This window comes from Ailuropoda melanoleuca, chromosome 8 (assembly GCF_002007445.2).
Source record: "Ailuropoda melanoleuca isolate Jingjing chromosome 8, ASM200744v2, whole genome shotgun sequence".
Lineage (NCBI taxonomy): Eukaryota > Metazoa > Chordata > Mammalia > Carnivora > Ursidae > Ailuropoda > Ailuropoda melanoleuca.
The window spans coordinates 71,684,480-71,701,549 of NC_048225.1; the positions used below are offsets into that span (position 1 = coordinate 71,684,480).

The following is a 17,070-nucleotide window of genomic DNA, read 5'->3' on the forward strand; positions in this document are numbered from 1 at the left end:
TTAGCCAATTGCTGCCCCACACGAATGTATCTTCCAGGTCTTCCTGTTTTTCAAAAATTAGCCAGACCACACACTTTTGTGTGAAATATCCTCATTTTCAAATGTTGGCAACTGAGTCACAAATTTTTTAAAACACTCGACAAGCCATACAAAATATATTTTGGGGGCTGTCTAGACCCCAGAGATCACACACTTGCAACCACGGACAGATATATACAGACCAATATATTTATGAGCATGTAAAACACAAAAGCTGGCTTTCCCCCCACAGGCTGTTTAGGTTACCTTGTTGGTCTTCTGACATGGTTTCTACACACAGAACATCAGTGAGTATGAGCTCTAGGAACCCATGTTCAAATTCTAATCTGAAAGCAAGAGTATTACATACCAAATTGTTCGCCCTTCTTATTTCCGGGGGGCTGGAATGGGCATCATGGAAGAACAATGAAGGCATTTTCATTTCTAGATTATATTTTTACATTTGTAATTTAAGAACTTAAGGATAGGGTGGCATCAAAAATATGGACAGGAGATTCACAAAGCTTACTCGCCAACAGAAAGACGTACATCGAGCTTCTCATTCTCCCAAAAGTAACAGCAGCTGATGCTTCAGGGAAAGATGATGTTTTCCCATAATGCACCTGTGCAGTGCTAGCCCCAGGGTGGGTGACAGCATCATGCCATACAGTGGGTGAAATTTAATGTCTTCAGAATTCAGGACATAGTAGGAGTTTGGGGACAGCAGACAATATGACTATATCATGTCAACAGCAGAGAGAGTGCAAATCTCTCTGGCTTTTATACCACAATTTATATTTTACCGGGACTAAAGGCATTTTTAAAAGCAGATTTATGCTGGAATCATATATTTCTGAAAATGATTTTGCTTCCAGCTTCTTGACTAACAATTCCTAAGAAATGCTGTTGCCAGCTAGAAATGCTCTATCTTTTCTTCCTATTCTATCACAGCCAACGAAGGTCTGATCTTAGAAAGTCCAAACAATTCCAGTAAATACTTTCCAGATTTCAGGAGCACTTTACCAACACTTGTGAATCACTGCTATTCTTCCAGGATTCAGTTTAAGAGGGGCAATTACAAGTCACTTTAATGTCTGAGGAAAGGATAGAAAACAGACCCTGCAAATAGAAGGCCACATCTATGCTTTCCAAAACACAGCGCAAACTATCCGTAGAAAATACCGTTTTTATGTAAGCACTCAGTTTTCCCCAAACCCTGCAGAATCTGTTACTTTTAAGAAATTTCCACATGAATAGACCAAACAAATTAGGCGTACTAGTAGTTTGTACATACACACGCACACACAAGTACCCGCTTCGTACAATTACCACCACAAACTTTGCAGACAAAAACATTCCATCTTTTGGGTTGAATGGTCGGGGCAGAAACAGGCATTGTGGATAAAACAACCCTGTATCTTACCTATATAATTCCCTATTTCAGCTGTTTCCTACCACTGACACACTGAAGTTATCCCCAACTGAACTCTTTGTACATATTCCTGAAAACCAGCTCACTTCTGGAATGTCTCCAATTCATTCATTCATCATTCAGTCAACAAAGAAGGGTGGACTGTGCCAGGTGGAGACACAGAGGAATACGACATGCTATGCTTGAGAGGCTCACTGTCTAGCCCGCGCGGCTTGTCCAACGTCGGTCTAAGAACGAGTTGTAGTTACCTGTTTCTGTTTCACAAACTTACTAAGGTCACAAAATTACAAATTACATTTGTAATTTAAGAACTTAAGGATAGGGTGGCATTCAGACTTTCCTCCTGCCAAATCCAATTATCATCAGCTTTTTTTTTTTTCCTTCGTGTTTGACACCAGGTTCCGCCTAGTCATGACACAGTCCTTGCCTTGGCCTTAACTTTGCACATTTCACAACACACCACGTCCTAGTGACGTTTCCCCAAGGTGCAAATGCTCTTTTCTTGGTAGACCAGGCTCCTCAAGGCAGGATTTACTTACCCCCTTTACTAACAAAACCAGCTAATATACTTCTAAATCTCCTGCTTTGTTCAAATCTTTACCGCACACACTCTGAAATCCATTCTGGCAGAGCCCTGGAAGGACTCTGCCCTGAGAGCGTGGGTCCTCCTCCAGGCTCCTGAGGACCCCGTACACACCTTCCTGGGGATGCTTATCTCTCCGCTGCAATGACTCCTTTCCGTGTGCCTCCCCTAGCAGGATGGAAACCCCTCCAGGGCAGGGACTGTGTGCCGAGCTAGGCATCCCCAGCAGCCCACCTCAGCCAACTGGACCTTGAAATGTTTCCAGTAGCAAATCACCACTGTCCAGTATGCTGAGCTTCTGGTTGGACTTCTGGTTCATTGTTTGTGAAAGTACCTTTTATCCCAGATGGAAAAAGGCTCTTAATAAGAACATGAAGGAAACATTCATTCCTTCATTCAGTACTCTTCTGTGTACTAGAGAATGTTTAGCACCCCTGGACTCAGGACTCAACGCCAGGAGCAACCTCTAGTCCTTCCAACACCCCCAAATGCCATCTTGCTATCTGGGGGGATTGAAACACCCCCCCAACCCCACTACCCACAAGTTGCAAACTACCAGGCTATGGTGTCTTGTTTTAAGATTTTATTTATTTATTTGACAGAGAGGGAGACAGCCAGCAAGAGAGGGAATACAAGCAGGGGGAGTGGGAGAGGAAGAAATAGGCTTCCAGTGGATCAGGGAGCCCGATGTGGGGCTCGATGCGGGGCTTGATCCCAGGACCCTGGGATCATGCCCTGAGCCAAAGGCAGATGCTTAACGACTGAGCCACCCATGCGCCCCGAGGCTATGGTGTTTTTAAGGCAGTCATTACACGGAGATACAATATGCATCCAAAATTTAGCCAAAAAAGTTGCTTTTGTCTCTACTCTTAAAACATAAATCTAAGCTCTGATTACTAGTGTGAACCTTCAAAGTGCAATGGAAGGGAACGAAGTTCTAGACTTAGGACAAACTTGTTTTCAGATCCTAGAACTTCTATTCACTTACTTGCTGACAACAGACCCTAAATTATTTAAAGCATGGGAACTCACCAAAAGGAGAAAAAACAATACTTCCTTCATTCTTATGATGTCACCACTGCTGACAGCATTGTTCTCTTCATTCATTTCTTGGAATGTATTACCTTGGAGTCCTCCTCAGGTTTGCCAATATTCATACTGATGACCTTTCTGGTTAGGATGATCAGATGTTCAGAATGCTTTTCTTCCCCAGTTCCTTGCAATTCCCCTCTTCTCCCTTCTGTTTAATGCACATCTGGGCTTCATCCTGCTTCCAAGCTTTCCTAACATGCCCTAGATCCATTTTCAGGGCTGTGCTGTACCCACCCCCTGGTCTCTCAGCTCCTAACCGTCCAAAATGTTTCTCTCCTAAGTCTTTTAGGAGAGCAGATGGTTTTCTCTGGCCCCCTCAAGTGTAAAGTTGTTTCTATGGCTATTTGGAATCCCAAATAGACTGGAAATTTCCCAAGTGCACACACATCCCTGTTTTTATTCTATATTCCCATAGCAACCATGCATTCAATAAATATAATTTATGATTATCCATCACAAATGTGGATATAGCTTCCCTTTCTTTTAGATATATTTATAAAGTGGATTTAAGCATTCATGCATGTACTTTTTTCTTTTTATATCTTTTACATTTTGGGTCACTTTAAATTATAGCGCATAATTCTGACAGTGAATTCTCTCCACAAAATGACTAGTATTGGACCATCTGCAATTAACTATTAATAAATGCTTCAGGCTTTTTGGCAGTGATTATAAGCTTGGCCTAAGGCACTGACGTCTTCTTTTTTTTTTTTAAGCAGGCTCCATACCCAGCACGGAGCCTAACACGGGGCTTGAACTCATGTGAGATCAAGACCTGAGCTGAGATCAAGAGTTGGACGCTTAACCAACTGAGCCACCCAGGCGCCCCAGCACTGACTTCTTCAATTCACATAGAATTTCAGAAGTAGATTTTATAGCTAGAAAGAAACTCAGAGGTCATCTAATCCATAACCCACTCCATGTTTTCAGGAATTGGAGGCTCAGAGAGATTAAGGATCTTACTCCAGTCACATAGCTAATAACCGAACCAGGAGTAGAACCTGGGTCTACTCACCCCCATTCCAGTTTTTTTTCCCCAATATCTCATTCCCCCTCAAGCTTTGCTTACCCTTAATTTAGAAATGAGCAGCAACAGCTTTCTAGTTTTCTGATACTTGCAGAGAGCAACTCTGAAATCTATGTTTGTGGCATTATTGCTCTACTTATTAAAGTGTAATTTTTGGATGTGCAAAATGTAGAGATGTTGAGATTTTCAGCAGCTTTTAAAGTTGTGACCAGAAAATGATTACTGAATACATCATAACACACAGTATGAGCTAATTAAAAGATTCACCATGCTGCTACAAACTAATAAACAATAATAGAAATGATTACAAAGTACTCTGCCTTTGCAAAGTGCTATAGCGAACCAACTCCCTGCCCCCAGAGAGGGACTAGAAGCCAAGTATTATGAGTCATAGAACATGTACAACTTGGTCTGAGATGAAATGCAGAAGACAGCCTGATTTGACTCCAAAATGACATGGAGGAAGGTGGGATTTAATGGAAGGAGGAAATACACTTTCTTGGAACCCAGTGTGATTTCCTGAGCTCACCGGGCTCCATCCAACAGACTGGCACGGGCAGCTCACACACAAAGATACCAAGAATGGCTACTTAACCCACCGAGGGACACAATGCTTGTAGGTCTTGGACTGTCAGAGTCCCTGCCCTTTCCTCACTGGTCACCCCCTCTCAGTTGCAAGGGGCATACACCATGCTGCACTTTCCCAGACCCAAGTCCAGGCACCGCCCGCGTGTGAACGCTAACGTGCCCTTGAAAGGCTGCCCCTGGCTTTGGAGAAAAATGCAATGACTGTTTCCTGACCGGCTTTCAAGGGCCTGCAATTCTTTCTTTCCAGGGCTGAGCCGATTTTCTCGATTTTCTCGGTGACACCCACTCTCCCGCGGGCCCCGGTGCCTCCCCTCGGCGGGCCCGTCCCCCCCTTCCCTCCCGCGCCCAGGCCCAGAGACTACAATGAAGCTGGCAGGCTGACCCAGCTGCTCCAGCTCGCGCCCGGGTAACCACGGCAACCGCAGGCTTCAGGAATGCGCACTAATTGAAGGCCGAGTTTCCTCCCACAGCGATGAGCAACAAGTGAAGCAAAAATAGTGAGGCGGGATAAAGGCTGAGAGGGAGAAGGGGTGGAGGGGAGAGCTTGGCGCAGCGCGGGACTGCGTGGCTGGGGATTAGGGAAGGCGAAGAGCGCCTTCAAGACCTCGTTTGTTCTCTTAAGAACCCAGGGTCTGGAAGAGCTAAAGGGACATCCTTTACCCTCCAGGCATCTTAGTGCAAAATTTTCAGTGACCCATCATTAAGGCAAACCGCCATCTCTTTGCTGGGCCCCTCTGCTTGTTTCTCCTAAATGAATGGAGACGTGCACATCCCGAGGTCTCCATGAATACATTACCAGCTAGCAGCAAGAGTTCAGCAGGTGAAGGAATGAGCTGACACTAACTTGCCCCCAGCTTCTCTGGATGTGCTGTTCTCTTCAAACCAAAGGAGAACCTTCAAGGTGGTCATGTTTATGGGGTGACCATCATACCAGTTTGACTGGACAGTACAAGTTTACGCCTGTTGTCTTGACATAAATTAATAAAAGTTTTCCCTTTTCACTCTCAAGTATCCTGGTTTCGACAGTAAATTAGAAAGTCACCCTATCTAAAGTCTTTCCAGGGCCATCCAGATCCTAATCCAAGTCAGGCATTCCCCAAGCCCCTCCAGACTTCACCAAATGGCCTGTGTGACTTAATCCTTGTATTTCCCCATGAAACACCTTGTAATTAACTAAGGGCCATCCACTGAGAAATGGGGACTTCCAACAGCAACCAAAATATAGTAACCAAAACATAGCATGCTGGGACAGAACGTCCTGAAATCCACTAACAGGAAGAGTCCCCACAGGGCTGATTAGGATCACCACTGGCAAGGCACCACACAGATGTCATTCAGAAAACGTGAATCTATTAGTAATAGGATTGCCAATTCACAGATGGCTCATTAAAGCCTCTGCCTATGGAACAGGCTAAAGGGAAATCGGCTCTCTAGCAGGAGTCCCAGGACCCAGAATTCCCTAAAGAGAGTTCCCTCAGATTAAGGATGACACACTAACAATGAAATGTGGGGGATGGGAACTGGTGGGAGTTCCTCAAAATAGGTCTTCCTTGTAATTTTCATTACCCCTCCCCCACTTTTACAGATACTGAAACCCAGACTCATCAACATGGACTTACCCTAGGTTATATTGCTGCACTGAGTCCAGGGATATCTGACCCCAAAGCCCCTGCTCTTCACAAAGGACCCTGTCCAGTACCCAGATGGACCTTTGGTCAAGATCAGCGTTTCGCAACACTGGCACTATTGACATTTGGGGCCAGATAATTCTTTGTTGGGTGTAGGAACTCTCCTGTGCTTTGTACAATGTTCAGCAGCCTCCTGGGCCCCTATAGCACCCCACAAGTTGTGACAACCAAAAATGTTTCTAGACATTGCCAAATGTCTCCTGGGGGAGGGGGACAAAATAGCCCCTTCTTGAGAACCAACAGCCTAGATATTAAATATCAAATACAGTCTTAATCAATTGCCTCAGAAATATATTTATCTTTATTAAAAAACCAGGAATTTTTATAGGACAAAATAGTGTCATTTCTTTATTTCTTATCTTCACTGTACTAGGGACGTAGTATGCAAAAAAGACGAGTTAAATGTAAATCATAATTGAAATGTAAATCATACTTGAAGCAAAACTGACTTTGTCATGGTGCCCATTGGAGAGCGAGTTTGCAATTATGCAGTGAAGAGGTCTGAAGGCCACAGGAGACTTCTCGTAAAGACTAAAAGGCATGATCCCAAGTCTTTAGGGCAACCACAGCCCCCACTCCACTGCTCATGTAAAAGAATGGTTGTCACTGACAGTCATTACCCAGAATCACATTCTAGTTGATACCTGGCTAGCTTTCTAATTCTTCCAACAGAGTCATCAAGATAAGCTCAGGGCAGAGCAGGCCAGGATGAGGAGAGAGGACTGGGAGAGAAGGCGATGTGGCTTAAGCCTAAAGAGCTCACTCCTAATTAGTTCTCTCTCTCTCTCTCCTTGCATGGGAGCCAGCATGGTTATCTTGGCTTTTCTGGAACTCTGAAGGCACAGGTGTCTACTAAAGACAGAAAGGATGGTTCCCGCCCTCCTCTAAGTGGAATCAAGTCTAGTTAAGGTCTTTCACTTGGGGCCAGGATATCTGAGGTATAATTGAGTCTACAAGTGAAAATATGGGCACAGCCCAAATCCAAAGATGTTCCAAAGGAGTAAACCCCAGATTTACGGCTAGAGTGTGGCTCTGTAATTAATTCCTTCTCTCCTTTCTGCCAGGAGTAAACTTTTTCTTTCTTCTCCTCCAGTTTTTTTTCCCTCTTCTTCTGTTTGTAAATCTTGGAGAGAAACAGCAGCAGCCACTCTGAGAGATCAAAGTTTTAGCAAGCAACAAAGACCTCCAAGGAGCCCGTTGCCATGGGAACTCTGGGAGCTGAAGCCCTTTTAATGGGCAAATCTCCTTGGTTAGCAGCACCGGGCTAGGGCTGGCAAAGACGGAGAGAAGGAGGAGGAGGAGCCTTGGCCATGAGTAGCGTTTCTTAACAGCCAGAACTAATGTCACGGGGGTGGGAGTGCAATGGGATTCGGACTGAAGCAGCATTGACAAGGGGGGAGTGCTAGTAGAGCTCTTCCTGGCCTCAGAAACATGCACCTGTCAAAACCCCCTAAAGTCAAAGGCAAGTTCTGAGATATTCCCTGATTTCTGATTGTGGCCTTAATGGCTTCTTAATACTAACAGGCTGAAAGGTGTATTTTAGACCACAGTAACAATTTCAGGCACAGTGTTGAGAATCCCTTGATTTTCTAAAAATTCATGTATGTCTGCTCCTCCACCCCTTGCCTCGGTACTTCTGGGTAAATCTCAGGAGGAGATCGAAGGGGAAATAGAAGCATGACAGGAAAACAAAGGTATCTCTGTGGCGTTGCCCTCACAGGGAAGAATCAATCCCAACTTCGCGCCTACTCACAAGGACCTGCTGGGAGCAAACCTATTTCTGGCTTCCTGGAATAGCATCGCATTCGGCCTATAAAGAAACACAAATGGATGAATTCCACAAAATATTAACAGTGTTTGTTTTTGCCTGCCTTCTTCATTTGGAAACAACTGCCCAATTTCCCTTTAGGAAGCTACTCCTTTTCCTTTTTCCCTTCAATTCATACGGTTCAGCTGGGGCTGTTAGTATACGTACGCTCCTTTCCCAAAGCACAGCCTACCCCCCAACAACAGGACTTTTGCAGAAACTACGGAGAAAGGCACTTTATCGTCCTGAGAGGGATTGCATTAAAGACCATGGAAGTCTAGAACTGTTGGGGGCTATCTTTGTTCCAGATGGGGAGCCTGCCTGAGAATTCAGCTAACACAGAAGAGACAGGGTTTCTTTAAAATACAATCTGAACCCTGGGACTCAGACATGCTTGAACCTTGACTCAGCAGTTAACTAAGCCAAAAAATTTTCCTCAGCCAGGTTAAATGTCTAGCCCTTGCAATCGAAGAGTTGTGTAGAATACAGTCATTGGCTCTGGATGGCGAGATATTAGGAGATATTTTCTTCTTTTGTACATTTCTGTTCTGCTTGAAATGTTTATAAGACACATGCATCATTTTTTTCTAAAACAAACAATATGAAAGCAAAACAAGACAGCAGTATTTCAGGCATCACCCCATATAGAGAATTAATTCTGCAATCTGAGGGTCTTCTAAATAAAGTCAAAATCATAGAAAGGACACAAAGCTCTCTTGTTTATCCTAATATCTTAGACAAGAGAACCTGTTCCATGTTGAAAGCTCATCAGAGAGGAAGTTTCTATAATTTCTCCCACCAACCACAATTTTTAAAACTTGTTATTTACCCTTAGGAAAGCCTTCCTTAGCTTCAGTCTAAACATCTCCTGGGTCGTGTCCTCTTATTCTATTCTCAGTCCAGAATCAGGAGTGTTCTCCCAGCCATGTTTCCACTTGGGCCCTTTCCCTCATTTTTCTACTTGAAGGCCCTTAAAGAAACAAGCTACCATATGGGACATCAGAAAGAAGGGGTCAGGCCCTCGGATCGAGCATGGAAAGAAGTAAGAACAAGGCGAGCTGCTTTTAGATTTTAAAATAATACCTTCTCTGCTTGAGCCTTCCTGAATGGTGAAGTCCTTTTCCTGCCAGCTGGAGCTGCCCAAGGGAACTTTCCTCCTATCCAAACAGTGGCACAGGTCCAGGTTATAAACATCCTGTCCTTGCCACAGATCTTAGACCAACATCTAATCTCAGGGTGGCAGATTTCTGGGCACTCCCTTCTTCTGTCTGATGGTATGGCTCTACGATCCCAAATGTCTAATTGTTTCTAAGGTGTCTGTCACCGTCCTCACAAAGCACCCAAAACACCAAGTATATTTCTAACTTTGGTATGACTTTACCTTCTGAATCATCAAAAAGAGATTAAAGAATGTTCAGTATGGTTTCTGTGTTTAATGTTGAATCAGCAGTTGTCCTCCCATTTCTCTGAATCACTTGTCTTCAGATATTTCTGAAACCTCTGAAAGAAGCATCCACAGTGATTTGTAGATGTTTCAGATGTCTGGGAAAGGGAGGGTGGGGTGATGTTCCATGGGGGAGGTATGCGATCCAGGCAAAACCAACTATGCCTTTGAAGTAAGGGCCTAGGTCAACGGTTATAGGCAGTTTGCCTAAGAAATAAAGTGAAATACTAAAGCAAATCTGAGACAAGTAAAAACTGTCACCCAGGACCTCAAGCAGCAATCACGATTTTTAAAACATGGCTTATGGGGCACCTAGATGGCTTAGTAGGTCAACCCTCCGACTCTTGATTTCCACTCAGGTCATGATCTCAGGGTGGTGAGATCAAGGCCCACATCAGTTTCTGGGCTGAACGAGGAGCCTGCTTAAGATTCTCTCTCTCTCTCCCTGGGGCGCCTGGGTGGCTCAGTCGCTAAGCGTCTGCCTTCGGCTCAGGGCGTCATCCCAGAGTCCTGGGATCGAGCCCCACATCAGGCTCCTCCACTGGGAGCTTGCTTCTTCCTCTCCCACTCCCCCTGCCTGTGTTCCCTCTCTCACTGGCTGTCTCTCTGTCTGTCAAATAAATAAATAAAATCTTTAAAAAAAAAAAAAAAAGATTCTCTCTCCCTTTCCCTCTGTCCCTCTTTCCCCACCCCCTCTCCACTGTGCTCGCCNTGTTCCCTCTCTCGCTGGCTGTCTCTCTGTCTGTCAAATAAATAAATAAAATCTTTAAAAAAAAAAAAAAGATTCTCTCTCCCTTTCCCTCTGTCCCTCTTTCCCCACCCCCTCTCCACTGTGCTCGTACTCTAAATAAATAAATAAGTAAATAAATAAATAAGGCTTATGCAGAGGAGCATTCTATAGTTTCTTAATATAGGCAGGTCACGTGGTATCACGGAAAGAGATGAGGCTAGGAATCAAGACATTTGGATTGAATCATCATCACTGTTTCTTTACAGGGATAATTGTTATAAAACCTGAACAGTAATTTCTTCATTGGGAAGATGAGGAAAATAGTGCCTGCTCTCCTACCTTACATGGTTCTTACAGAAAAAACTTGAACTACAAAAATTGAACTACAAATTATTATCAGTACACATTAACATGAATAGCAGACATAGTAATGGTATCACTTTGGTGGACATTTATTGCTTTTGTTTTTTTTTTTTTGCATCTCACATCCGTTCTTCCTCTTTTTGTAAGAATGCCCCAATTTCCTTTGGGGAAATGATTCTTCTCCATATCTTGGTGGACTAGCCACCAAGAGCCTTTGATCTCCCAAGGCTAAGCAGTGGACACCTGTCCAAACTAGGCCAATTGGACTCTTTCGCCTGAGACTGATTCTTGAGTGGAAAAATGAAATTAAAAAAAAAAAAAAACAGTTAAATTGATTTTTTTTTCGGCTATGGGGTGCTAAAGACATTGTCTATTCGTTTTGCTACGTAGGCCCTAGAGCATCTCTGGCACAGCAAGGACTGCGCCGTGTTCATCAAGACCTTTTTACTTTTTTTCTGGAGAAATACAAAATAACAGCAGAAGTGACCCATGTCACTGCCAGACCTGGCCCCTAAAAAGTCCCACACGATCTTTCTCACTCTCTCTTTCTGAGCAGCTGGGAGCAAATGTCTCCAGCACAGCTGAGCCAAACAATGGAGAAGCTTAGACCCCCTACTCCATCACCTGGAAGGGAGCTACCTAGGTAAGCCTCCTAACCATATCTGACTAGGACAAGAGGAAGTAATAGGTTTCTACTGTAGGAAGTCACTGAGACTTGGGGGGTGTTTTTACAGAAGCTAACAAGTGTTACCCTAGCACACTATCCTTTTCAGAGACCGATTTTCCAGCCTTCCTTTCAATTATGATACCCTTCCAACAAATTATTTTCCTGCTGAAGTTAGCCATGTCCAATTCTGTTGCTTCCAGCCACAGACCTTGATGGACCTATCACCAGTAATAATTTAAATGGCCAGATAAAGAATTAATGATCGTGAGATTAAACCATGTTATCTCCCTTGAGACTGTAGACATTTATTGTACTAACCTTTTATAAGTCAACAAATACATACTTAGCACTGACTAATATTTAAGAGGCATAAAACATTTGTTACAGACTCTACCCATTTATCATCTCAAAAAACATTCACACCAGCCTCTTTATACTAGACACTCTGCTAGGCATTACAGATATAAAGACAAATGAGCATTAGTCCTTTACTCTGAAGAGCACACGGTCCAGTGCTACGGAGAAGCCTCCAGTGTTGTGGGAGAAATCAAGACACGTACACATGCAGTACCAGTGTCATCACTCACATGAAGTAAACTAGAATAGAAGACTGATAAGTTCTGTCCTTGGCCCTTTCCACTTTATATAACCTTCCTGGGTGACTCATCCATTCTCTCATGGCTCTATCACTCAGGATTCTTGAATCTATTATCTCTGATCCTCGCTTCTCCACTGGGTTCCAGACCTACATTTCTAGTTGTCGGCATGACATCCCTATCTTGGGGTCCCTGGCCTCCCATATTCAACATGTCAAGGACCAAAGTCATTCTCCTGCCTCCCCAACCTGTTTTCCAACCTGTATCCTCTCTTAGTTGATGAAAGAGCTGGCTACCCAGGTAGCTAGAAATCATGGAGTCCTTTGGACTCATCTCTCTCTCTCATTTCTTTTTTTTTTTATTAGTCACCAAGATCCATCACTTCCAGCTCAGATATGTTTCTGTGTTGTCACTTCTCAATCCACTGCTCTGGTTCAGAATCTCATAGGCGTTCACCCACACTGCGGCAGCAGCACCATAGCCCATTCCTCTGTTCTAGCATTCCTTTTGCATTGTCTACCCTGCTGCTAATTATTGTTTTGACCCTGAGATCTCACTTCATTCCTCTGTTGGTATTTCTTTACTGGTTCCCCAAAGTCTTTTTTTTTTTAATTTTTTAAAAGGTTTTATTCATTTATTCGACAGAGATAGAGACAGCCAGCGAGAGAGGGAACACAAGCAGGGGGAGTGGGAGAGGAAGAAGCAGGCTCATAGCGGAGGAGCCTGNATAGCGGAGGAGCCTGATGTGGGGCTCAATCCCATAACACGGGGATCACGCCCTGAGCCGAAGGCAGACGCTTAACCGCTGTGCCACCCAGGTGCCCCTGGTTCCCCAAAGTCTTAGTCTGACATATAAGTTACTTCACAATTGTTCTGTCAACTTTTTCCATCTTCACCTTTGTAAGTATGATGAAAAANTTCACCTTTGTGAGTATGATGAAAAAAAATAAATTCTTAACTTTGCCTCTAATGTACCCCTTTAACTCGCCTTTCCTCACTAATTGGCCATCTGAAATTCCAATCAGTTTTCTTTTTCTTTTTTTTAATAATAATATTTTTTATTATATTATGTTAGTCACCATACAGTACATCCCTGGTTTTTGATGCAAAGTTCCATGATTCATTAGTTGCATATAACACCCAGGGCACCATGAAATATGTGCCCTCCTTACTACCCATCACCAGCCTATCCCATTCCCCCACCCTCCTCCCCTCTGAAGCCCTCAGTTTCCCACCAGTTTTCTGCTCCCCACTTCGTGATCATCTCCAAGAAGAGCGACGCTCAACTCCTTCCAGGCACCAACAATAGTTTCTTTTCATTCTTGTGGGATTAGTCCTTTTAACCCTGACCTACAGCAAAAGACCACAGTCTATTCTCTCTTGCTTCCTTGTGAATGAGCACACACCCTATACATTCTTGTAAACAACCTGTAACCCCTTCTATCTCTGTCATGAGGACTGAAGTCCTGGTAGTACCTTTGTCAAGGTAGTCACATCCCTCATGTTCATCTACTTTTCAATCTCAAAATTTTAAAATTGAAATGAAGCTCAAAAGTAACCTAAACACCTTTTCCTATACCTAAGTGTCTCATTTATAACAACACTTAAGATCTTCCCACCTTCCTGGGACAAAGAAGTCACTACTCCTGAGAATACTTATTCCATCTTTAGATGTCCCCAGTTGTTAACAGTTATTTCTTCATACTGAGATGGACTTCTGCTCCTTGTAACCACTGCTCTTGGTTCCAGTTCCACCCAGTCACACAGGCACAGTAAGTTTTCAGTCCCTCTTCTATACAATTTCAACTGGAGATACTTCCCGTGCTCCCTTTCCCAAGCCGTCCTTCAACTAGATCAAACCTTCCCAGCTCCTCTAACATTTCCTAATGTAAAATTCAATGACTGAATCAGTGGCTCATAGAGGTTGCAATTAGCAAACTGTGCACCCAGTTATATGCCCCCTGAGGTCTTCATCTCCTTGACGTTAACCTCAGACATCAGATTTCTCTCTTGGTCTCACGTAAAAGGAATACCTAACAATTAGGCCTGTAGGATATAACAACCAAAGAATTAGAATTTTAAAAACTGTGACCATATTTTGAAACATTCTATAAAGGGTGTCAAGACAAAGAAGACTCAGAATTTTGCATCTGGGAAGTAAATACAGTACTTCCTGTGTCCAGAAAATTCTCGTCGATTTCAAACTAACTTCTTTAAATAAATAACACACTTAGCGTTGTCCTAAAAAGTTTACATGGCAGATATATCGTACTCTGGACGTTTCTAATTAATGTGGAACACAGCGGAATGATGTGTTTCTCCTCCCGAAGAACTCTAACATGGATCTGCCCATCTCACGGATACGCTTCTCCCACTGTGATGGGCCGATTTGCAGCCTCCCCAGTCTTCCTTTACCATTCTTACCATTCTTTCTGGAGTGACATTGATTTCTGCTCTTCATCTTTTCTCCCATCCTCGGTGACCATTTTCATCTGAGCCTTTCTTTTACCCATCTCTCATTGTCCTCAGGACACTATCTTCCCCCAAGTGACTATATGTTTTGACCCAGGGGAATGCCCTTCCCATACCTCAGCACATCCTCAGATGACAAGGCNATACCTCAGCACATCCTCAGATGACAAGGCTTCCACTCTACTCATTTTCCCACATTTGCAGAATTGGGAACAAATTTTTTAAAGTGGTTTTTACCTGGCCTCTTTTTCCTTCACAGGCAATTACTTCTCTGCAAATGGCTGCACTGGCCAAATAATTGTGTCCACAATTAGCTAATTGCAGGCTCAATGAGCCACTTGTTCCTTCAAACTTGGCCGTTAGAGTTGTGTGATTGGGCAGAAATTTATCTTTTTTATTCCCTTCTGATTTACAGGGTCGCGGCAGATCCCCAATCTGATTTCCCTGCATTCTTTCACAATGTCAATAGAAGCGTTTTCACTTTTTTACCTCCTTTTGTATGTCTGTCATACTTCCCATTCTTTTACAATCACAGGAGCTATGGTTTAGGTATTAGACCCAAGGTATATGTATTTGAATTAAGTCAACCCTCTAATAAGGGTTAATTATTATTAATTAAAGAGTTAATCATTAATAAATAATTACCTTAATCCATTGTATAAATCATAAAAAGTTAGGCAGCAGAACAGTTGATTTGCCAAAGGCACACAGTCAAAATAAAGAAAACTAAAAATCCTATATAGCAAATTACATTTTCTCCCTGGGCCCTGAGTTTACCACATAGGGTAAAAATTAACCTTCAACCTTATTTGACTTTAAAAGAAAACACGTTAAACATTCCTCCAAATTGTTTTCACCTGGCTTCTTGGAAACCACAAAAAATGTCATTTCATCTAAAAAATGGCCTCAAGTGTTTACCTTTTCTCCTACAATTAGTTTTCTTAATTTCTGTATATTTTATCCTAATTTTCTTGTACAACCAACACTTACAGAACATGAAATATGTGCTCAATTTTCAGTTTCATACAAGGAGGTCATTTCCACTGACACTCCATTCCTCCACTAAAGAGGACAAGTAGCCAAAAATAATGCATTTTCCTTTATGAAGAAATTGATATTAATAAGGATTAGATATATTTGTTTTGAGAGTGACTCAGACGCTTTCAGGTTTCAAGGCAGTTGCCTCCCAATCAAGCCCTAGTAGACTTTCCAATAGCTCTTTCCATCAGGCATGTTTTATCATTAAACTCTCCAGTTTACAGCCCCCCTTCCTCATGGCTGTCTTAAGTGTAGTAACTGAATGGAAAAAGATTCCTGACATCTTGGGAGATCCCCACTCACCCAGGGATTCTTATCTCTCAGCTGTCTCTACTCTGGCATTTCCTTCAACGAAGCGTAGCACACAAAAAGATAAGTAAAGCATAAGAACAGAGAGAAATCCGGGTTAAAGGTACATGAGTGGAAAGGGGGGGAAAAAACAACGCTGAGAAAGCAGAAGAGACGCTCAGAACAGTGCCAAAAGGGGCCTCCAAGGAACAAGACACAACAAATATGGCTGCCGCTCATAAAGAGCATGTTCTAAAGCCAGTTTGTGCACAGGAAATAAAGTCTGTGTATGCAAGCTGCTGGAACACGCAGGGAAAAGTGAGGAGAGGGAACAGTGCAAGCAGTCTAAGATATCAATGCTGCTGATGGTTTTCACTTACCCAGCACCAGCAGTTCCGCCAAGTCCTCGTTTTTGCCTTCCAGGTCATCAGGGGTGGTGATAATACAGTAATAGAGTCCGCTGTCTCCCCACATGAGTTTTCCGATTTGAAGGTCTGCATCTGTTATCATAAAAAGAAGTGCCCGTTCCTAAAACTTCCCCCTGAAAGGAAAACACTGGACAACGGAGGGTGAAAGGGGGCCCTTCTGGAAGGAATGTCTGCCATGTTCTACTTCTCCACCTAGATGGTGGTTGACAAGGTGTTTGCTTTATTTTAAACGAACAAATACACAAACAAACAAAAAACCAATAGCAAACACTAGCATCCCTAAGGTGAAAGACTTAGGGCATCCCCAGAAACTGGTCTAGTTCCAGTCCAGTTTTGGGAATAGAAGACTGCTTTCAACTAACCAGGTCTGCAGAAGCCCTTGAAAGCCAGATACATTCCAGAATTATCTGGACTCCTGGAAATGAGCTGGCTTCACAGGAGTTCCTCAAAATTCAAGTGATCAAATAGATCAGGTCAGACTTGTAGGCCCTTTTCTTGTCCAATGATTTAGGGAGCAGAAGAAAGGGTAGAATTGATACAGAACCACCTGGGGCTTGGGCCAAGGCATCCATCTGGCTCTGTAATGTGTGTGCTTACATCCTTTCTCCCAGCAGAGGAACTTCTTAGGGAAGTCTGCTTTCTGAGTTTGGGAAAGGGCCATAGAGGCTGATGTTAAGGCATATTTGAGAACATTCTTCGACTAGAACCTATTTCAATTCAGTTCTGATAACAGGCTCCTCAGACTAGAAGTCAGGTTTGAGAAAGACCATTTCCAAAGCTCATCTCAGTGTCTGTTCTAGATATTATAC

General features: G+C 43.2%; 1 protein-coding gene across 1 annotated transcript in view; it reads right to left on the reverse strand.

The window, feature by feature from the left end:
- The window catches only part of ILDR2 (immunoglobulin like domain containing receptor 2), a gene marked incomplete at its 3' end in the record, with an annotated part of 50,375 nt that overhangs the window by 21,225 nt on the left and 12,080 nt on the right, over nucleotides 1–17,070 (reverse strand). The window contains exon 2 of the mRNA XM_034667641.1: nucleotides 16,214–16,333. Coding sequence (XP_034523532.1) covers nucleotides 16,214–16,333 — 120 coding nt within the window. The remainder of the gene's footprint in view (nucleotides 1–16,213; nucleotides 16,334–17,070) is intronic.